Source organism: Sinohyriopsis cumingii, chromosome 15 (assembly GCF_028554795.1).
Source record: "Sinohyriopsis cumingii isolate HCF-2022 chromosome 15, ASM2855479v2, whole genome shotgun sequence".
Lineage (NCBI taxonomy): Eukaryota > Metazoa > Mollusca > Bivalvia > Unionida > Unionidae > Sinohyriopsis > Sinohyriopsis cumingii.
In genome coordinates, this window is record NC_142975.1 from 19173777 (window position 1) to 19198304 (window position 24528).

General features: G+C 35.5%; 1 protein-coding gene across 3 annotated transcripts in view; it reads right to left on the reverse strand.

Annotated features, from left to right (window-relative positions):
- Positions 1–2313: 2313 nt before the first annotated feature.
- Positions 2314–24528, reverse strand: part of LOC149781372 (uncharacterized) — a 73466-nt gene continuing 51251 nt past the window's right edge. For all 3 annotated transcript variants that reach the window (XM_089935461.1, XM_089935460.1, XM_089935462.1), the window contains one exon: positions 2314–3141. In XM_089935461.1, the coding sequence (XP_089791587.1) occupies positions 2518–3141 (624 nt within the window). In that variant the 3' untranslated portion in view covers positions 2314–2517. The remainder of the gene's footprint in view (positions 3142–24528) is intronic.

Here is a 24528-nt window from a genome sequence, read left to right on the forward strand (position 1 = left end):
ATACAACAGACATAAAATCAGCATAGGGTGCGTCATATCTTCTAATAATAAATGTACTGAAATTAAATGTGTGGGAATTTTTGTGAAATTGATCTTTCCGGAACCGGCAGAATCAAATACGTTTGCTTTGTCATAAAAAAGCCATTAGCTTGAACTCAGTTTATATCGTGTTTAAACTTTAAGGTTGCTTCTTTATAATGAAAATAATATCCTTCACTGGTTCCTAAATTTCAGGGACAAATCACAGAAAAAATATTAATGTTTTTTTTTTAGAGACTACATTATGATGCAATAAGAGCTGAGTGGCTCTATTAATGTTGTGACACATTCCTGGATGAGATACAACAAGCGTTGTCCGGTAAATTACCATCACAGACTACAGTAGTATGCGATAATAGCTGCTTGGCGTAATTAGTACAGTGATATCTATCTAGAATAGCTACGACAAGCCTTGTCCGGTAAATTACCATCACAGACTACAATATCATGCAATAACAGCTGCTTGGCGTAATTACTACAGTGATATCTATCTAAAATAGCTACGACAAGCCGTGTCCGGTAAATTAATATCACAGACAACAGTAGTATGCAATAACAGCTGCTTGGCGTAATTAGTACAGCGATATCTATCTAGAAAGCTACGACAAGCCTTGTTAGGTAAATTATCATCACAAAGATACTTGGATCTTTAATATTCGCTTCCAGAAAATGTTTGAAGTTTTATTTTTCCATGTATCATTACAGTCAAATTTTAATGAATGAAATGGCGACTGGAAATTATTTAAATTCAAAATGGTCATGTGACAAGCAACCATTTTGTTTGATGACACGTACCTTAATATTCGATCATCTGACAGCATTCCCATAAGACTTCCTTAATTAGAAATGAATTTTATGGGATTTTTTGTGTTCTTTCAACATTGCGAACCTTGTGCTATATTTAATATCGCTTACAGAAATATCTCAAAGCACAAACGTTCAACTCTCAGTAGAGAATACAATCTAGTTGTTACATCGACGTGCCTGCAGGGAGTCTAGGAAAGTGGAACTAGTGCAATCAGAATGAAATTCCACGATATAATGGAAAGAACGACATTCTATGCCATAATGGTAAGAACGACATTCTATGCCATAATGGTAAGAACGAAATTGAATGCTATAATGGTATGAACGAAATTCTATGCTATAATGGTATGAACGAAATTCTATGCTATAATGGTATGAACGAAATTCTATGCTATAATGGTATGAAAAATGAATCGGATCTAAATATTATGCAAATATGCACACCTAATTGCATTAGTCGACCTTAATTAGCTTTTACGTATTCCTGCTAACAAAGTGCTGGTTAAGAAATTTCCAAAAAAGTATTCAAAATATTAAACATTGGTATATTGGAATTAAGAATCAGATCAGGTTATCTACGCATGAATGCAAATATTCCAAACAAAGTTCATTTATCTCTCAAGAACATTTCACTTAATTAAGGCAAAGAGGTTTTCGTAAAATAAAGAATCCAACAAGTTCATAAATGTGTAAAACAATTTAAGCTTTCTTGCAATGTTTTAAAAATCAAATCAAGTCATCAAATAAGCCTACAGAGAGTATCACATGACTAACAACCCTCGATATTTCAACCATCCCGTTCCTCTGTTAATATGACAAATATGAATCTACTTTTCCATCTCCACACTTGTAGCAACACTTCAGTGTATCCATGTCAATGATAAATAGTGATGTAAAATCCCAAAACTTTAATCTCTGACAATGCACATAAAATTTAAAGAATTACTCCTCCCTATGACCTTCATCTTCGAGTTCTTTAGCCTTGCCTATTACCTTCAGCTTCAAACTCAGAAACCTCGACCGATATTCGTCCCACTGATATATCATTGGCAAAAGTATGGCGATGTTCCTTTTTAAAAATGAAAAACACTCCCCCAACTTAACCGATAGTTGCCGAATGACGGACGGACACTTCGACTTATATGACTGGCCTTTTGCGATATTCGTCGCAAGCGAAACATAAATTTAATTAGTGCAGTTGATGTGGTCCATTTTTAATACTGATAACAGGGCTATATCAAAATGGTCTGAAAGTTACAAAAAAGTGTCCAAAATTTAAAAAATTGCTGTATGGTCTAAACAAATATCTATTTTTATAAACCTGTATCATAATTTAAGCATTTCCGATTTGCTGTTGATGTGATCATATCCGGTGTCACAATTTTTGCCTTCTTTTGCTATGTAATACTGGTATCTTCTTGTGGAGTATCGTGGTGCAAAGTTTGGAATATATAAGTACGACAACAATGTATTTTCAAACTGTATTTTGAAGAATGTTAGTTTCTAGCTTATTTCCAGTGGAAACATTAAAAAGAATATACAATATGCATTTGGAAAGTTTATCCTGTTATGGATGAGTTGTATACTGCAATACATAACAGAATACTTCAACCAGTGATTAAATGGTGCAAGGTTTTACATAAATGAGTTTTGCTTTAAAATGTATCACTATTAAACTAGTAATTTCTCAAGATTGTCTGGTCGTGATTTATTTCCTCTGACAAATACATTTACATTATCTTTAAGCCATTGAACTGTAGCTGCCTTCTGCAAGACCTCAGATTTTTCAGGATCAAAATATAGTTCATTTTTTTCCATAACTTTTGCAACATAGTCAAATAACCGTTCATTGACGTGCCCATAACCACCTTGTCCCGGGACAGCCCAACTTAAAACTACGCCCTCTCGCGCATGCCTGTGAATATTATCTAAATAAACGCCCTCGAATTGTTTTGGAATATGCTCGGCGACTTCGAGACTGATGACCCAGTCGTACATGGGCAACCCAAACTGGGGAAGCGTCAAATCCATAAATTTAACTCTCCCCTCGCTTGTTTCCTCGCAAAATGGTGCACCGTCGTAAGCGTCATATATAACTCCCTTCCCGGCGTCCTCTACGAGTTGCTTATATCTTCCAGGTCCATCTCCGAAACTCGCCACGCGTTTTCCTTTAAAAAGCTCGGCCAATGCCTTCGCGAGATCTTTGTCTGTCCAGTGTCGTCCGCTGTCCTCCTTGCTCTCTTGGCGACACCATCCTCCAGTATGGCTAGTTTTTGTACCTTCTTCAGCTAATGTCTGAAATAATAACAATAATAATAATATTAATAATAATACAAGCAATGACGCCTTAAAGCAGAATCCATGAAGCAACAGGAAGGGTGAACATATCAATTTTGGAGCAGGTTTTATTTTGGTGAAAATTAAGCTTCATACGAAACAAATGAAAAAATACAGGGTCAATAATTTTAAACCGAAGCCTCTAACCGACCGAGATTTTCTCTAATTGGTTTAGCTCATTTTTTTGTTTTATCTTTATCGCTCGTGTTTTCAAATTTGTATGTCTGTTTGTTTACCCACCTGGACACTCATTTGTGGTCTCACCCTCCGTGCTGCTGTTTTTTTTTAACCAAATATTTTATCAAGACCTACACGATATAGTGACCGAGGATCGTGCAAATTTATCGTGATAAATCCGTGTGGGGTAGATTGTGCTTTTGAAAAGAAGTTTTTGAACTTAATCATATCCATATCATCTGAACACCAAGTCTGATGAATATTTCGCAGAGTATGTGTATCAACTCCATTAAACGCAACTAAAATGTTGCAGTTATCTCTGATCACTTTAGGTATTTGTGTATATTGCTGAGTAACATAAATCACGTCTGTGTTTTTGTGTCTGCCTCGAGAAAATATCCGAACTGGATTTGATTCTTTGTAAAACCGCACATCATCGTATACTACGAGATTATTAATAAATCCATCGAGGTCATCTACAGATGGGGCTTCATCAATATCGGTTATAAAATCATTAACATCATTACCATCCTCATTAAAATCTTTAAGTACATCATAGCATCTCTGCTCATCTACAGATGGTGCCACTAAATATAACTTATCCCACTTGAGCTATCTCATTATCAGATTAAGTAATAATTGCGTCTTACCAGACCCAGATGAACTGTAAATTGGTTAGCACGACAAACAATTTGGCAAATTTATTTACCACCACCTAAACAAATTCAGTATGCACATTTTGATGTTTCCGCTCCCAATGAAGTTCACCAAGCAGATATTTTGTTTTCACCACATGATTCTATTAAAAGACGCAGACGTCAATCGCGCACATTCAAATGTCGTTGACGTTGCAAGTAGATATAAAGAAGCAGAATCACTATCAACTAAAGCAGCAACTGAAGTTGCATCTGCATTTGAACGAATTTATCAAGAGGACCCTCTTGCTATGGCCACAGTTACCACAGGTTGATCATGGCAAGGACTTTCCTGGTGCAGTATCATCTCTAATGAAAAAAACAAGGTCAGTGTCAGACGAGGACATACTGCAATTCATCGCGATCAGGCAATTGTTGAATGATTTAATTGAACACTTGCTGAGCGATTGTTTTGATACCAGTATCCGAAGGAAATAATTCAGAAAGATATCAGATCTCGTGAATGGGTTGCAAGACTACCAAGTGTAATAGCTGCGTTAAATAATGAAATTACTAGTGCAATTTCTATTAAATCTATCAATGGAAACACAGAAACATGTGCCAATACACAAACACATGACTTTTCAAAACAACCAATACTAGGTAATGTGACTGTAAGATATTTATATGAACCTGGTGAACTTGAAGGTGGTAAAAAAGGAGCAAATAATCCTATTCGGAGTGTGACGACACATGACATTTCCAGCGTGGTAAGATCCACGGGTAGACCTGCAATCTACAGATTAGATTCAACTGTTCCTCAACGTGGACTTGTACGTGAACAATTACAAGTAATTCCTGAAAACACACAATTACCATCGCGTTCACTTTTGTGAACTAGCGTCTATACGTCAATTACATTCAAGACAGGTCAGCATCACATTTTCGCGTGTGACCAAGACTACTATTAAGTATATCTACTGTAAGCTGTCTTGGGTTATTATTTGAATACTGACACAATATTACTGTGTCACAGCTCGCGCAATGATTATCCTGTTGTTGTTTCAATATCATGATAAATTCAGCGACGAGGTCAAAATCTCGCTTATTTTTTTTTTGTCATACTGTTTATAACTTTAAAAAATTCTTACTACATCATCTCCATTGCTAGAAGTTTGATTATCATTTTCTGTGAAGTCTATGATCACCCCTCCGCAGCTGTGATATTCTTCTGACTCGAGACACTGCGAGATAAACAAACTTAGACCATTCAATACGACCATCACCAATCCAAATATTTGTATCAGAAATAGTTAATCCCTGTGACGAATGAATCGTTATAGCATATCCTAGCGTCCATGGAGTTTTGTCCATCGTTAACGAGCTCTCAACAACACTCACAGGAACTAAAACAATATCATTTAACACAAGATTTTGTCTACTACCGCAACCTGGAATCTCAACTTCGATATTTTGCCGTCGAGTAGCTCCTGGGCGATAACACAATGGTACAGGTAGATTATAAAAATTTTCTTTATGTAACATAAATAATTGTTGTTGAAGTGAATCACGGATTATCTTTCTACTTGCAACTGTCAAATCATCTGGTCTCCACATATTCCAAAAATCATTCATATGAGTTCCTGAAATTACTTCGCGCATTATTTCACACTGAATTTTATTTGGTTGTAGTCTGATCAATTTCTTAAGCTCTCTTAATTTTGGATCAAGTGCTCTATGATCATCAGTTTTCTCCTCATAATAATCTATGAACATTTTAGCCATTCATGCGGAGACAATCCAACAAACGGTGGCGGTTGACCATGATCACCACACATTATCACAGCTGTATTTTTTGTGAACAACCAATCAAGAAATATTTTTAATGTCTTCAGCGACACTGTACCTATTTCATCCCAGATAATAAACTTTGGAATACATTTTTCACCCATTCGTTCAGGAGTCCATGTATCTCCTTTCTTTCGGAAGAAGCTATGATAAGTGTGAGATTTTACACCTCGCTCTTTCATTTATCTGGCCAGTCTATGTGTAGGGGTTAACACAAGTATATCAGCAGAGTTTGAAGAACTCCAACGAAATAATTCGATCGCATGTGTTGTTTTACCAGAAATTTCAGGCCCATTGAGATAAACAGTATTATGTCTGGTCACAGGAACACATACCGATGGTGCAAATTACAATTCTGATCTTTGATATATTTGTACTAAATATCTTTGATTTCAACGTCTGCATTTTCAGAATAACTAAGTATCTTTTCTTGTTTTATTCTCCATTCGCCTCATCATTCATCAGCGCCGATGTGTATTTGTATTAGCAATCTTGTACGTTATATTGATATAAATGAATCTGTGGCGACTCTAACTGCGGTATCAGAAAATCTATTTCCCATTGATAATAGATTTATCGAAACATACGCAAGATTTTAATGAGTAAACTGCGGTGACTCACCATCAGTGTAACTCACAATTGTACCTAATTTAGTTCCGTCCAATAAGTTAACATTACTTCGACTTATAAATGTGTTTCTCTTCGTTGTATTAGTAAGAGTAAAGTCAAGGTCAGCATCGTCTATAATTAATCTTGTACAATGTCGTTTATGATCACACGATCCTCCGTGCATAAATTTGCCAATTATTTTTCTGCCGAGATCTTTTGCGATTTTATTCGCAAAGTCAGTTATATCCGGATTTTAATCATCAGAATATTTCTTTTGTTGCGGTAACCAAACTTATTTCTGCGAACGATATGATATAATTGCCTCACTTACAACCATCGATATCAATACTTTTACAATCAAACATACATCGAAATAAAACTATTGGTGCCCACATGTTCTCTGAAAAGTGTTTGCCAAGCCATAACAAATCAAATGAAGATTTTCAGCAAACTTAAATGATGTAATTCGTGCAAATCCAGTAAGGTCAAAATCTGGTAAGGGTCCGTTTATCGCAATTCTGGTCACCTCATGGTTTGGATGACCGAATCTCTTAAAATACTCAGAACATTCTCCCATTCCAAAAATAATTCCAGGATAACATACAACCATATCAACCGAGATAATATCCTTAAAATCGTATCTGGTATTCCATAATCCACCGTGTCGGCATTCAACACAACTGCGTTGTAGTTCTCCAAGAAATTCCAATCGTGTAGGTTTCCATGAATTTTTTCTCTGAGCAAAATGAGCAGCAACTAATGGAACGAAAAAACAATTACTCAGTAATTGTTCAGTATCGTCATGGGTATCTTTCAACGCAAGATTTTTCATTTCTTTATAGAGAGATTCTGTACGAGAAATATCTCCATTAGGCCGTACAAACTGATCATAGTTTCCATCATCAGAACTTTGAAAGAACCCTACAGATACAGGATCGTTTTTACAGATATTTCTGATAAAACCAAACATATCACCGTTACAGAACTTAACAGTTCGATTTCGTGGAAATATTGTTATAGCCGAAGTCCACGCATGCGCATTATGATCAATAATATTTATCGGAGCTCCTTTCGATTTATATTTCGATGCGTATAAAACGCTCGTTCATAATATGGTTTATCACTACCAGTCAACATTTCTGGTTTGGAATTTTTATTTAACGTAACAATATTTCCGGTGTGAAGACGGACATAGTCATGTTTGTCATGGATAATCCAAGTATCGTCTTCCGCGGTATCTACAGCTACAATAAAATTTACTCTAAAAAAATATCTTTGTCGAGATAATTAATAATCGTCACCCCTCGTCGGTTATTCATAGTAGCAATTATAAAACCTTCGGTGTCGCGTATAATTCTAAATGTTCACCACACATGAGATGAACCATCGTCGCCAAATTCTTTATTGGCGTCATGAATATCTTTAATAAGAGATTTCGTCGGATCAACCAGAACTAGCCTCTGCAAGTCAGGGGTTCTTCTGTCATGATCGAATATAGCTTTAGAAGGTTCGATTGTAGATAATCGGTCAAATTCTTCCATATCATATTTAAGACAAATATATATATATTGATTCAAATAAAGAATAGGTGTAAATGGCTAATGATAGTTTCTATAACTCCCTGTAACAAAGCTTCGTAAATAAATTATGTGGACTTTACCTACAAAGCGTGCGTCGCGGAAGCCTTGGACCGAAACCCTGTGGTGTTGGGATTAGAGGAGAAACGCAGTTTTGTGTGTAATGGTAAAAAATAGAGAGCTGAAACGATATTATGATAACAAAATAACGCCGGCAATGACAAGGTCATAAAAAACTCAGAAGACGGTCTAACCAGATTTTCAAAATAATTATTTAGACAAATAATAGTATTATACAAACAAACTGGAGAAAAATAAATTTGCTAAAACATCTAGTCATCAAGAATAATGAAGCATCTCGTGATGGTATCATCAAGAACTGTCGACTAAAATAAAATTGCTGGTTTTGTCACTAATACTGGTTATCTCAGATTTACTATAGGGGAAGGAAAATTATATTTCTCATAAATTCGTATACGAGTGTTTTCACGGATTAATCAAAAAGGGTCTGGTGATTAATCACATTAATTCAGATCCGAAAGATAATTCCTTGAGTAATTTACGAGTCATTACACAGTCAGAATTGAAATTTTTTTGAAACTGGTATGCAGAAAATAATTGCAAGGGGGGTTATTAAATACGTAAATGTGGAGACTGATGAAGAATAAATATTTCAATCAATGAAAACAGCTGGCAAATATTTTGATATGTGCATACCTTCGGTTCAACGCGTCGCAGATAATACCAGATCAGCATTTTCGAAGAACTATAAATAAAAATAATATTTCAATATCTCCCGGTTGTGCTAGCTACAAGCAGATGAATGGAGATAACTCTGTCAAGCAAAGTAACTACTATACAGTAATAACTATATGTGTGGTAATTAGCACAAAACATTCAACAAAATAACCGCTCCGGTGGCTTAGTGGTTAATGCGTCCACCTCGGAAGCGGAAGGTCGTGGGTTCAATCCCCTGCCGAGTCATATCAAAGACTTACAAAAATGGTAGTAACAGCTGCCTCGCTTGGCGCTCAGCATTAAGAGGTTAGTGTTAGGACTGATCATCCTGGTCTCAGGATAATATGCCTAGATGGGACATCATGCTACATGTCTGCGGCATGTTGCCCCAGTGCTAGACATCACTATAAACTGTCACACTGCAGACATTGTAGCAATATGACTGAAAAAATTGTTAAAGCTACATTAAAATTCCATATCACACACGCACTCAAGAAAATGTTTTACTTACCTGTTCACTTCCACTAATACACTTGTTGAATGACCATAATAAATTCTGGTTGCCTTTTACAGTCATTATAACGCGAACACAAAATGTTCTTGAGAATCATGTGATTGAGTCATTCTGGAAACTCTCTCATTCTGGAAATTCCACATAGGCGAATGTTCCAGAATGTTCTCGAAAATCACGTGATTGAGTCATTCTGGAAACTCTGTCATTCTGGTTACTCTGTCATTCTGGAAAAGTCTGTGTAAGTGTTACAACGACTACAAAAGGCAACCAGAAATTTTATCCCAGTCATTCCGCGAGTGTACTTCTGGGAGTGAACAGGTAAGTAAAACATTCAGTTAGTAATCTAGGGGTTTCGTTTTCGGTATACTATACAACTGTATGTCGTCTTGGTTGAGGAATACAAATTAAACAGATATGTATTATATAATGAATTTCGACAATACTAATGCTATTATTTATGAATTAAAAAATTACATAATAATGGTATGCAAATGACAAATCTTGAGAATATTATTGGCAATTTTGAATTACTACAACAAAGAAAATTTAAAGACGAATATACACTACCAGTAGAACACAGATTCATTAAGCTGATTCAACTATCTATGTTACAATCCCTGGCGACAATTAGCTTTCATTTATAATTGCTTTGCAATCGGTATTGCTTTTGGTGCTATTCTTCTAAATAGACCCTGAACAACATCACCGAGTCCATCTCCTAGATCGCTTTATAGTTTGATAATCGCGAATTTATCACCCTGGTCATGATCGGTCAATGCTGAGCATTATATATGATCATCTTATTTTAGTCATTATACCTAAGTGTATACCCTCAATCGCTGTGGTAGTCATCAACGATTTCATCAGTGAGAGATCGATAACCATTATTATGCATGATACCACTTGTAATCGTTGACAAATATCAGCTGTTTCTTTAATGATTTCAGGGGAATTATTGCCTGCTCGTCTGCCGCCAACCAAAATTTCTAATCATTCAACATGGGCAACGACGTTACTGGGACAGAGTTCATCAAGGCCACCGTTGGACAAACTACTTCCAGTTCTTTCTTATGCTTTCTTGTTGAAGAACGGAATTCCCTCATTCGTCTAATTTCTTTAGATACTAAATCTTTTTTCTCTTTTTCCTTCCCTGCTCGTTCAACCTCTTTAAGTTTCGACTTCATTTCCTTTTCTTTTCGTTTCCTTTTTTGTTTAGCTTGTTCAAGTTGCAACTGCATTTCTTCTTCCTTTTGTCTCCTTTCCAGCATCGATCGTCTAATACGCTCATATATTGTCTGGTTAAAAATGTTAAAATTATTAACATCTTCCTCAGATCTGATTTGCGGAGTATCGGTTGCGATGCGACATACATCCCTATTCCAATCGGCAGCTTTTAGAGTTTAAACATATTCAGGATTTACAAAATTATCTGTATTATGATATCCATACGCGGCAATATCAAGTATTTAGTCTGGGTCTTTGATAGCGTCAATACCTTCAGGCGTCAATTTATCTATGATGTTAATTTTGGCTCTTGGCAGAGATTGTGGTTGAACTTTAGATTGTGGTTGAGGAGGTAGCTGGAGTGGTGGAAGACGGTTTTCAATATCAACAAGCAAAGTTTCAAGAGCTTTTTGTGCTGCCTCATTTACTGTAACAATGTTCTTGGTTGGTTCGACAATTGGTTTAAATAACTGTTCTGCACCTTCTGTAAATTCCGCGTGAGACTCCTGAGGCGCTCGTAATTTTTGTCTGACAGAATCACGGACTGGAATATATATTCTAATTGCCTCTAGTTGCTCTCGAGATAATCTAGCTGTGTGAGATCCCATTATATATATATATATATATATATATATATATATATATATATATATATATATATATATATATATATATATATATATATATTGATTTAATTTCTCACACACTACAGCGACAGGGAGGATGCGACCAACAATGAGTGTCCGAGAGGTAAACAAAGCGCATATACAAATTTGAAAACACGATCGATAAAGATAAAGTAACAAAATGATCTAACCAAATTAGAGAAAATATCGATTGATCAAAGGCTTCGGTTTGACGTTATTGACCTTGTATTTTCATATTTTTTTCGTATGAAGCTTCATTTTCAAAAAGACTTGCTCCAAAACTGGTCCGTTCACCCTCCCTCATGAACATAACATCAAGCTCTGGCATCACAACTTTGGGCTTTTGAAAGAAAATACAATTCAGCGCGCATCAATTACTGGTCTTGTTGACTATACTGAGTTGTTGAAATTAGCGTAGGGTTACATCTAACGTAACGGAGCATAAGCTGTACCATAACCAATATCAAAGCATCAAAAACCATCAGCCTTTGGATCTGAAAATGCTCTATAAAAATATACTATATAAACAGCTACAACTATTCAAGCGGGGTCAAGGAGGCTCCTAACTGTGGTCATTCACAAGCTATAACTTTGTATTCTTCTGCAAATAGTTCAGATGTTACTTGAATGAAATAAATTATCATGGGGTATACGGCAAATTATTAAATGCTAATATATTGCTCTGTTAACTTAACATTGTGAGAATCGTGCAGTATCTTTCTGTATTTTTTCATACTGCACAACAGGTGTGTCTAAAAATATTACAGTGTATTAGGAAATACAAACAATGTACACTTATTTAGTACACGTTTTAGCTTGTAGTTTATTGGATTTATTTGTGCATGAACTAAATACGCTGTTTTGTCTATCTGAAAGTAAAGATGATAAAGTTAACGACGTGGGCTATTTCATAGAGTCACAAACGAAACTTTCCTTACAGCAGAGGAATGAATGCGATATTCGCAATGTCAACAACAGAAATGAAAGAAGCGGTAAATGAAAATACCATTCTGGTAATTTAAACAGTAAATGTAGGAGAAATGCTCCTAACCTTTTGCAAATAGAATCGTTTAAACTATGACCAATGCTCTATGGATCAATAAAAATAGCACAGAAAAGCATGTTGAGGCCAGAGCCTATCACCGATCTATCAGAGAAGTACCATTTTACAAGTCAGTCAAAACATTAAATTCAAGAAACAAAATGCAACTAACGGTTTTGTTGGGAAACTAAGAGCCTCAGCGCCAATAAGCCAAGACGATGAAAGAGTATTATTTCCCCTGGCTAAATGGACTGTCACACAACAGCTGCTACGCAATTTGCCCCGTTTAACTATTTTGATACCATGTTAGGCTAGTGATAGAAGACATACAAAAGATCACACCGAAATTGTACTTTAATTTCGACTACATTTCCAACTAAAATCACAACCTCCTTACTTCACTGAATTGACGCAATAAATCAAATCATCATAAGCAGAAAAGCAGAATTTAGTTGGTTCAACAGAAAAACAACCAAATTTCATTCCTTCCAGACTGACTGGAAAAGTTGTGTCAATGCGCATTCATTCATGATCTGACTCTGAATTGCAATTTTAAGTAGGGAAAACGAGACTGATTTTGTTAACTAATATCGAGCGCGCAAAGAAAGTCAAAGGTCGCTGGGCGGTGCTATGTGCACATTAATACTGTTACTGTGTATTGATGAATACACGATTGTGCATTTATTTTTAAATACAGCAAAATTCTATTATTTTGTTTCCCGTAATGTATTATTTTATTATTAAGCCTTAGGTAAGAAAACGAAATGAATATATAATAAAAAGTTTACCGCATTTGTATGGGAAAAGATGAACTGGTTTTTCGGATTAATACTGCACACCCAATGTCGTGGAGTATTGCTCATAAAAAAACAAAAAAAAAAAACATCATTCATATCTTCCCATACAAATGCAGTAACCGATAAATACTTTTTTTAAAATCTAGTTCGAAAGAAATTTCTCCTCTTCCCAAACGAACTTAGACGGTCTGTGCTTAAGACATCATTGTGATGAATATCCAGATCAAAGTCCCTTTCTGTTGATTTTAGAAGGAATTAGATTAACGGACTCCTCTCTCTCTCTCTCGCTTTAAATCCAACCAAAGCTGGCGGTGGCGGAGGTAAATATTTCATGATGGTGTCACAACAACTATTCCAATACAAATCCAATCAAGGCAAATAACACCAATGGTAAGATCAAATATTCCGACGGAAGGAAACAAATTCGTCAGTGGCGAATCATCAAACGCATCAAATGGATGTGTATTCCTACAACTAATTCAGAGATTATTTCACTGAGGAAATGACGGAGCAATGTTCCGATCGATGCATGCTGACAATACAACAACCTTGGCTATTTACGAAATAAGGATTGACTCAGAGGTTACGAATGCATCAAACTATTTTTGTTTTTATTCGTTATTTCTGGCAACCCCACTGTCATCCAACTGTAGAAGTAGCCGAGATGGTCCAAATAGATTGTGGTTTATTAATTTTGTGTGTATTATTTTTCCCCTGTAAATCCCAGTGTCGACATACATCCGAAGCAACTTTCTTGAAGTAGCCGAGGTGGTCCGAAATGGACCCTGTATACATATTCGAACAGCTACAACGGTTACCATAGACGTTTATATGATGTAACGTAAACGTCAGTGTGACGAAGACATATCCCAGACAAATAGCCGTGTCTTGTGGAAAAAGCGGTTGTATATATACAATTTAATCGATCAGGAAGACGGATAACGAAAATTAGCAGACAGTATAGAAGATACAAATGGAGATACTATGAAAAATACTTTAAAGTAAATTGACATCAGAGAAGGAGGGGCATCTCAAACTAGTTTCTATAGTATTCGCTTACCCTCCCGTTGTTTGTACTCCCATAAAATATTTTACAATAAAAAAGCACCAACGATATTTAAAAAATGCACAAAACGTAAGTCATTTCATTCAGAAATATATAATATCTAACATGATTGTCGCTGCGACTGGGCTTTGGGTTGGGATCCTAACACTGTCAGCCTGTTGGCGCATCAAACCAAACGAAGTTCGATGAGCAATGAATAATTTCGTAAATTTAGGAGTTGCATCTTCTTAAAAACATTATACAAGAGTTCTCCTATATTATATGTTCAATTTCATTAGGAATAATGAAACCTAAAGAATTCGCACACCCTCCCGTCTGTTCCTACCCCACTACCGGTGTGCGAATATATAATGCAAATATTTTATGTAGACGATAGAGCTTTTACTGAAATGGACTGTTCTAAAAGCGACACAAAGATTGTTTACATCGAACCAAAAAGGTTGAGAGTGTTAGGGAAAACCGGTTTACAATCAGGTTAGAAAAATTATAAGCTGATGAATGAAATAATAAATTTTAATCGTATTTTTCAAGTACTGATTGCTTTTAGTTTTTCAAACCTGGGCGAGGGGGGGGGGGTACCAAAACACAACGGAAGGGAAAAGCGAATAATATAGTACGAACCGCTGAATTAGTAATGATCTATTTCATGCATTCCTAACACGGCTTCCTATCGATGTTAGCGACAACTTTAAAATACAATGACATTTTCACTCATGAGTGACGGAAGAAACTCATTCATTATGAGACATGAACTTGTCGTTACTGGAAATGAATGTAAGGAGCGGGAGGGTTGGTGAATCATATACTCGATTTTCTCCATTATGACCTTTAATTATGTCCATGATTGCATTGTATGTATGCCGAAGCTATTGGCACGGCTGCCGTGTACATGAACTGGAAAAGACTATTCGCACAGCCACAGTGTATCTCGTGTGGAAAGAGTTGTTGTCGTTGTTATAGGGTTTAAAGCCACTTTTCAGCAAAAGATAGGCTGTACATTGCGTCCAGTATTAATGGGGAGGAAGAACCCGGGAAAACCCAGGAAAGAATCAATGACCCATGAGAAGCTACCGGCAAGCTTTCTCACCTACCCATATTGGCCGAGTCCGAGACTCGAACCCATGCAGATATAAGATGGTAGTGATCCGTAACGGTGCGCGCTTTAGACCACTCGGCCACTCGGGGCCCCCGTGGAAAGACTATTCGCAAGGCCGCTGTACGTATAATTTATGTATGATTTAAGTAACGCTATTCATACAGCTGCCGCATTCCTGATCTGCGAGATATAATCATTTTTGTAACTGATCACCTTTAGCTCCATATTTGCAAGTCACTGTTGTTAAAACTTGTACAATGCTATCATGTGGTAGAAATATAGTTTTCGAATAAATATCTAGTGAATTTATGGAGGGTGAAAAATTCCAGTATTGTCACTCAATCGACCATACGTTATACCCAAACGCAATTTATTTTTAATTTTATGTTCAAGCGAGTTAGCTAACATTAAAAGTTTGAAAGTAACGGATTTTGTAGTTCGTGTCTGCTGTCTACGCGTTATGTTCTGTTGTTTTAACTTTCTCACAGTAGATCAGTGTAACAATTCTTTTCCAGTGACCTAAGTGGTTAGAACGTCCGCCTCCGATGGTCGCTGGTTCGAAACCCGGCCAAGTCATACCAAAGACTTATAAATAAAAGTTAATAGCAGCTACCACGCTTGGCGCTCGGCATTAAGAGGCTAGTGTTAGGACAGGGTCGGCCTGTTGTCATATAATGTGACTTGGTGGATGTGTTATGAAGGTCAAGGTGTTCAATATTATTACCTATGATGTAGCTCTGAAGCTATTTAAGATATGGAGAAGGATGTATTCATACTGACATATAATGTTTAGAAAATGAGTGTTGTGCACACAGGGGCTCGTATCCTTGCTTAAAACTACCCTATCATACATGTACTATATAATAACTACAAGAGAGTACACTTGTCGCCTTGCTCGTGTGACCTATTTAAGAATGAACGCTGATATATCAAGTTACGCATTGCGTAGCTTAATAAAGTTGGTACCGATATTTAGCTCAGGCATTCGACTGTTTATCTCTTATCAAAAGTTTTACTTAATATCATACATTTAAGGAATGACAAATCATTTTCCCACGGTACCGCTCTACATGGCCCTGATCGCGCCCGCTTAATTAAGATCACACTGAATGGAATACTGTCCTCTCATTGGTTAAAAGGAAAAATTACATCTTGTATTTATTTATAACTTATTTTCAGTTGGCCAAAGAGAAGGTAGTATTCCATTCAGCGCTTTGTTCTTGCATAAAAAGCAGTCTCGTTCAGGGCCATGTCGAGCGGTAGCATGGGAAAATGATTTGGCACTCCTTAAAGGTACGATATTAAGTCAAACGTTTGATAGGGATATACAGTCGAATGCCTGAGCTAAATATCGGTACCAAATTTATCAACCTACGCAAAGCGTAGCTTGAAATATCAACGTTTATTCTTAAATTGGTCTCGCCAGCAAGGAGACAAGTGTTTCCCTTGTAGTTATTATATAGTACATGTATGACAGGTCAGTTGTAAGCAACGATAAGAGTCCCTGTGGTTGTGCATACCAACTTCAAGGGCAATTATGAAAGTCGTTGTCAAGGAAGGAAAATAAACTTCCTGTGACACGTAACTATGGTGCCAAGTTAAAATTAGGATATGGATCTTGATACATTTTATAGGCCTGTATTAATTTTAAAAATTTTTGGCAGATGATGTCAAGGCATTGTCCATCCAACATTATCTCGCATATTGAGTCACACCTCAAGATCATATCAAGTGCAATGTAGGTCAGTTGTCTGTTTTCTTATCAATGATGTCACTAGACTCAAGGGTACGCACTTTATTTTAAGATATGAGTCATGTAAGATAATATTTAAGGCCGGCATGATTTAAAACAACAATTCAACGTCAATTCTAATGAACGTTTTACCGACATTACCTAAAACAAACGAGTCATTGTAACAAGCATGATTAGCAAGATACGTAAACAGCTCAAAATACATTGAAACAATTGAATTTAAAAAAAACACCACGCATAACCTAAAACATGAGCAATCAAATCATTTTAAAAGGCATCAATTAAAAGTGAATTTAGTATCTGGATAAATTAATACCACGATTCAGGATAATTAAAACCACCACCCTCCCACAAAAAACAATAATTATTGGTAAAAACTGAAACTGAAATTGAATGCGGAAGCACCAAAATTAGGACTAAAATGCAAGCTGCAATGCAACGTATGCCTTAATTAAAAAGAATGGCGCTAACAGTAGGGGGTACTCGATAGTACATAAGACAAGGACAGGTAAAAACAAACGGTAACAGTAGGGTACTCGATTGATAATAAGACAAACACAGGTAAATAAAACCGCTAACACAAACATCAGCTGTCATCATGGCGGGGGAGGGGTGTTATTTACAAATATTACATTCGCAGTCTTTACCATTTCATGATAGAATATAAGATCTAGACGAAATAAAATTTGATTGATTCTAAAGTGTGTTGGTAGTTCATTCCATAGAATATAAGATCTAGTTGAATTAAAATTTGATTGATTCTAAAGTGTGTTGGTAGTTCATTCCATAGAATATAAGATCTAGTTGAAATAAAATTTGATTAATTCTAAAGTGAGTTAGTAGTTCATTCCATAGAATATAAGATCTAGTTGAATTAAAATTTGATTAATTCTAAAGTGTGTGGGTAGTTCATTCCATAGAATATAAGATCTAGTTGAATTAAAATTTGATTGATTCTAAAGTGAGTTAGTAGTTCATTCCATAGAATATAAGATCTAGTTGAATTAAAATTTGATTAATTCTAAAGTGAGTTAGTAGTTCATTCCATAGAATATAAGATCTAGTTGAATTAAAATTTGATTAATTCTAAAGTGTGTGGGTAGTTCATTCCATAGAATATAAGATCTAGTTGAATTAAAATTTGATTGATTCTAAAGTGAGTTAGTAGTTCATTCCATAGAATATAAGATCTAGTTGAATTAAAATTTGATTGATTCTAAAGTGAGTTAGTAGTTCATTCCATAGAATATAAGATCTAGTTGAATTAAAATTTGATTGAATCTAAAGTGAGTTAGTAGTTCATTCCATAGAATATAAGATCTAGTTGAATTAAAATTTGATTGATTCTAAAGTGTGTTGGTAGTTCATTCCATAGAATATAAGATCTAGTTGAATTAAAATTTGATTAATTCTAAAGTGAGTTAGTAGTTCATTCCATAGAATATAAGATCTAGTTGAATTAAAATTTGATTGAATCTAAAGTGAGTTGGTAGTTCATTCCATAGAATATAAGATCTAGTTGAATTAAAATTTGATTGATTCTAAAGTGTGTTGGTAGTTCATTCCATAGAATATAAGATCTAATTGAAATAAAATTTGATTGATTCTAAAGTGAGTTAGTAGTTCATTCCATAGAATATAAGATCTAGCTGAATTAAAATTTGATTAATTCTAAAGTGTGTGGGTAGTTCATTCCATAGAATATAAGATCTAGTTGAATTAAAATTTGATTGATTCTAAAGTGTGTTGGTAGTTCATTCCATAGAATATAAGATCTAGTTGAATTAAAATTTGATTGATTCTAAAGTGTGTGGGTAGTTCATTCCATAGAATATAAGATCTAGTTGAATTAAAATTTGATTGATTCTAAAGTGAGTTAGTAGTTCATTCCATAGAATATAAGATCTAGCTGAATTAAAATTTGATTGATTCTAAAGTGTGTTGGTAGTTCATTCCATAGAATATAAGATCTAGTTGAATTAAAATTTGATTGATTCTAAAGTGAGTTAGTAGTTCATTCCATAGAATAACAGCAGCATGTCTAAAAGATTTTTTCTTCAAATGTCGAGGTTTTAATCCTTGTGACATCAAAAAAATATATAAATATCTCAAATTAGATTTATTGTGTTTAAAACATATTAAATCACCCAAACATCTGCGATCACGCTTACTCAGAATTCACATGTCACTGATTTGTTGCCACATTCAAGATAAAGTTGTCGGTCTAAGGGTTATTCTACATGTTTTAGATGCTGACACACATGAGGATATGACCTAAACCTACGTGATAATTGATGTGTCACTTTGGTTGTTTTAAAAATTTTGTGTGTGTGTGTGTGTGTGTGTGTGTGTGTGTGATAGCTGCCTCTGTAGTATAATTTTCATCAACGTTTTTGCATGAGGCTATTGCGGTACGGATTAAGAATATATGAAAAATGGCATGCAGACATGCTGCCTGCCTGAACATTTCTGTTAAAAAAAGAACATTCCATAAGTTCAATGTGACACAAACTTTGGAACCGATATATTTTTCACTTGGAATGTTTGTGAAATAGGATAAACATATGAGTGTTGATGCTGTAAGGTGAAAAAAGTGAAACACAACACATATACACTACTGACTACAACACATACACTACTGACCACAACACATACACTGCTGACCACAACACATACACTACTGACCACAACATCACTCTGCATTCAAGTCTGGTCGTGAAAAGACTTCGGAAGTACCTCTAGGAATACACATTAATGTGACGTGTTTGCTGATGTGCGTATGGCGGAGTGCGCCACAAATGTTACGACGGCAATAGCAGAGTATATTCTGATTGTGACTTTCCCATCACCATGTTAACAAAAGTAGTTCAAAATATAGTTCTCACTCGCAATGAATTGATTCCGAGGTTTTGACGGAGCATGCAAAGGATATTCTCATTGATACAATACGATACATTATTTATTTATCATATGCCATGATACAATACCATACATTATTTATTTATCATATGCCATGATACAATACCATACATTATTTATTTATCATATGCCATGATACAATACCATACATTATTTATTTGTCATATGCCATGATACAATACCATACATTATTTATTTATCATATGCCATGAATCAACATGGATCTTCTAATTTTCTAAAAGAAACATTCATATTTCGTCAAACTTCACATATGTTATGTTAGGCAAGTTTTGTTATTGATTACTTCAATAACAACTATTCAATTTCCATGACAATCAAATTGAACCAAATAGACTCGTGAAGAGTGTGTGTGTGTGTGTGTGTGTGTGTGTGTGTGTGATTTGGATTTTTAACGTAGCTTTAACAATTTTTCAGTCACATCGCTACGATGGCTGCAGTGTAGCTGTTTATAGCATGTCTAGCACTGGAGCATCATGCCGGAGACATGTAGCATGACGTCCCATCCAGTCAAATTATCCTGGAACCAGGCAGACCAGTCTTAACACTAACCTCTTAATGCTGAGCGCCAAGCAAGGCAGCTTTTAGTTCCATTTTTGTAAGTCTTGGGTATGAGTCGGACGGGGTTCGAACCCGCAACAACCAGCATCCGAGGCGGACTCTATAGCCACTAGGCCACCAGAGCTGTCTCATTAAGTGTTAATCAAAGATTTGGATGAAATATGTAGCATGCCATGATCTACGAAAAAAAGTGCCTCTTGATCTCAGTGACATCAGTTGATAATTTTGATATCTCCAAAACCACTTCATTTAATGGAATTAAACTGTCTGGAAATGTTATATATGACATGATCAAGACACATAATCTAGTCACATGATCTAGTCAATGTTGTTTCTTAGCGCCTCCATAACAACCACTGGTCTTCACATCTACAAAGTGGATAACACATTTTGATATGCTTTAAACTAGTGTGGCAATTTACTTAAAACGTTTGAAACTAAACATTTGTTTTCATTTTCACATTTCCTACAGTAGTTGTATCTGATAAGACCTAGAAACTGTTTGTCAAGTTAATGCAATCTTGTGAAAAATGTCTCTGTACCCTGTTCAACTTGCAATTGCATTTGTCTAGGCCTGCACGTATAATGTGAGCCTAGTGAACTGCTTCTGTACGATTTTTAAAGCATTCTTCATACACGTTTAATGTGAGCCTAGTGAACTGCTTCTGTACGATTTTTAAAGCATTCTTCATACACGTTTAATGTGGGCCTAGTGAACTGCTTCTGTACGATTTTTAAAGTATTCTTCATACACGTTTAATGTGAGCCTAGTGAACTGCTTCTGTACGATTTTTAAAGCATTCTTCATACACGTTTAATGTGAGCCTAGTGAACTGCTTCTGTACGATTTTTAAAGCATTCTTCATACACGTTTAATGTGGGCCTAGTGAACTGCTTCTGTACGATTTTTAAAGCATTCTTCATATAAGTTTAATGTGGGCCTAGTGAACTGCTTCTGTACGATTTTTAAAGCATTCTTCATACACGTTTAATGTGGGCCTAGTGAACTGCTTCTGTACGATTTTTAAAGCATTCTTCATACACCGATAACACAATTCAGATTATTTTTTAAAAAGAAGCAATCCTTGAATAATGGCCATAAATCGAGACTTGAATCCTTTTCCAGTTATTTGCTTTTGATGTTGTCATATCAATAGGCAGGTGGTATAAGGGATTTACCTTCTCTATAGATCATCCTTGTCTATAGATCATCCTTGTCCATGCCAGACTATCCTGCTGGACTAATAAAATAGTCACTATAGGTCAACTTAAAGATGAGTATGTGCTGTACACCAAATTTAGGTCACTGATCTACTTTCTATGATTTTTATTGTTAAAATTTGTTTCTGGGCTCTGATTACACTACATTTTTAACTTCGACTAATGGTGCATCATACGATGGCTTCATGTTGCTTAGCGTTCCGAGAGTGACGTGACCTAATTTCCAGGCTATATTACAATTGCTACAAAAGAACTGTTTATCCTTCCTGTCTGGGGTTTAACTCCTATATATTAAAATATATTTACATAAATTGTGTACTGTGTGTGCATATTGTAATGTACAAAAATTGGGGAACTATACTCTTCTTTAAAGAATGTATAAACAATTGCTGAAATCTGTATTCATGCTATAATGCTAGCATCTAACCCATTGTAACGAAACTTCTACTGAGATTACAACTAAGGATGGGCACGTTTCAAACCCTAAGTGGATTACTATAATATGGTTTTAATAATTGCTTCAAAACTGTCATCAAATACAAATGTCCATCCTCCCTATGAGAACTGCAATTTGTATTGTATCTGTTGTCTATAAACGATCCATTTGAAATTTTGGGATAAGATGGGTAAGTGACACTTACCAACACTGGGTCACTATGTCATATTCTTTAGTACAAAAAATTGTGATTAACAGAATTTATGTGAGGTTTGTAGCCAATGGGTTATATCATCTATCTCCCCGGGAGGATTTGCCTCTTGAAGACACAAAACACGTAACCCCGCGACTGAGATTTCCTTGTCTTGGCACAAACACCGACACAGACTGTTTTTCTCACGCAATTGTTTCAATTAAATTAAAATAATATACTGTTACTGAGATACTGATAATGTCTGTCACTTTATAGTGAAACGATCGTGACTACTTGTCAACTTATATTCGTATAAAGTGCATTTGCACATATCATTAATGTTTGAGATAATTTATAATCTCCTTTTATTGTTTACATTCCCTTCATGTTGGAAAGTTGTACATCTGTTTCCAATGCAAATAACAGTAACTGTACTAACAGTTTTTGATATATGACCCTTGCAAAAAGGAAAGGTAATTTGATACAATATGTAAATCATATAAAAATGATTTGTTGAAATATTTATCATCTGGGTAAAGATTTTAATGCCCAGAGTGTACTTGATAGGATTGTAAACTGTTATCACGTACCTTCTATTTTGAGAGAGAAATAGGCAATTGTATCCATTTTTCTCCAGGATTAAGGTAATACTCATATAAGTTCATAATTTTTTGTCAACAGTGTGATGAAACTTCATCATCAATGTTGAATCTTTGTATAATTTATTGTACAATAATTGCTATTTTTCTCGTTTGAAATCGGGCGCCACTTTTGCTAGTGTGTATTGGGCGTTCGGCTTTCCACTAGGATGCGCTCAGGTTAATCTTTCCGAAATCTTCCATATTTAGTCATATTCGTGAAAACTTTGTCATAAATTTCCCGAGTGTGTTCCCAAAACCTATAAATAGGGGTGAGATCCGCTGTTTTGACAGTTGTGGTTCTACTGGACTCCGGTAAAGGTCTCAAGACCAAGCAAACAGAACAAATTCTGTAAGTGTCTATTATTCTAACTGGATGTACACATCGAAGTGGCCGGTTCGCCCGATTGCCGTAATGGCATTTTTCCCGCCAATTTTGGCGTGGGCATGATCATTAATTTTAATCTGGATCTACCACAGAAAACATGTCCAACAGGTGAGTCAGAGGGGTAGAATTTGGATTTTAATAAGTTACCAATAACTAGGCATAAACCACGATTCCAACAAACAATGAAACTACAAGGAATACAACATGAAATGAACAATGACTATGATATAGATTAGAGATAAGGAATATTCTAACCCAGGGAAAGAAAATTTATTGATGATGGAATGAACACAGAAACGGAAATGGACTTTGACCTAGAATTTCGGACGATTCATATGGAATTTTAAAAATTTTAATCTGTATCTACTACCGCAGGCATCTCCAAACAGACAAGTCAGCAAAGTAGACTTCGGACTTTAACACGTACACAGTACCTCTAACCAGGTATAAACAACGAACCCAATAAATAATGAAAATACAAGTATACAACTTGAAATGAACAAGGAATCTGATATAGATTCGAGATAAGGAATATTCTAATTCAGGAAAAATGGACGTGGATTTTTAACATTCAACATGAAGTATAATCCGCTTGGCTGGACTTGGTATCGGCAAGAATGACATTTTTGGGGGCTTTACTAGTCAAAATTGCCGAAAGATGAACTATTTATTTAACAAAAACAACGGAACCTGACTACAAATGGATAGACAGCAAAATCAACAAAGAAAAATGATCCCAGTTGGCTAAAGATTGATGATTTACTAACCAAGATTGCCAAAGGATGATTTTTTTTTCTTACCTATGACACTGGAACATATTTACAATATGGGCTACTGCAATTTGGTTTTTGCCACTGATTTAGAGCTAGATGGAATTGATTCTAACTTGTTGTAGCAACTACTGTTTCATTCAAATTCTTAGCATACAACCAAGTACTTAGAACTGATATCACAAAACGGTTGTTTTCCATCACGTCCGCGTGATTGAAGTTTTCAGTCCTTCTTTTGTACCAAGGTACAACAAGATTTTCCATCACGTCCGCGTGATTGAAGTTTTCAATCCTTCTTTTGTACCAAGGTACAACAAGATTTTCCATCACGTCCGCGTGATTGAAGTTTTCAATCCTTCTTTTGTACCAAGATACAACAAGATTTTCCATCAAGTCCGCGTGATTGAAGTTTTCAATCCTTCTTTTGTACCAAGGTACAACAAGACTTTCAATCACGTCCACGTGATTGAAGTTTTCA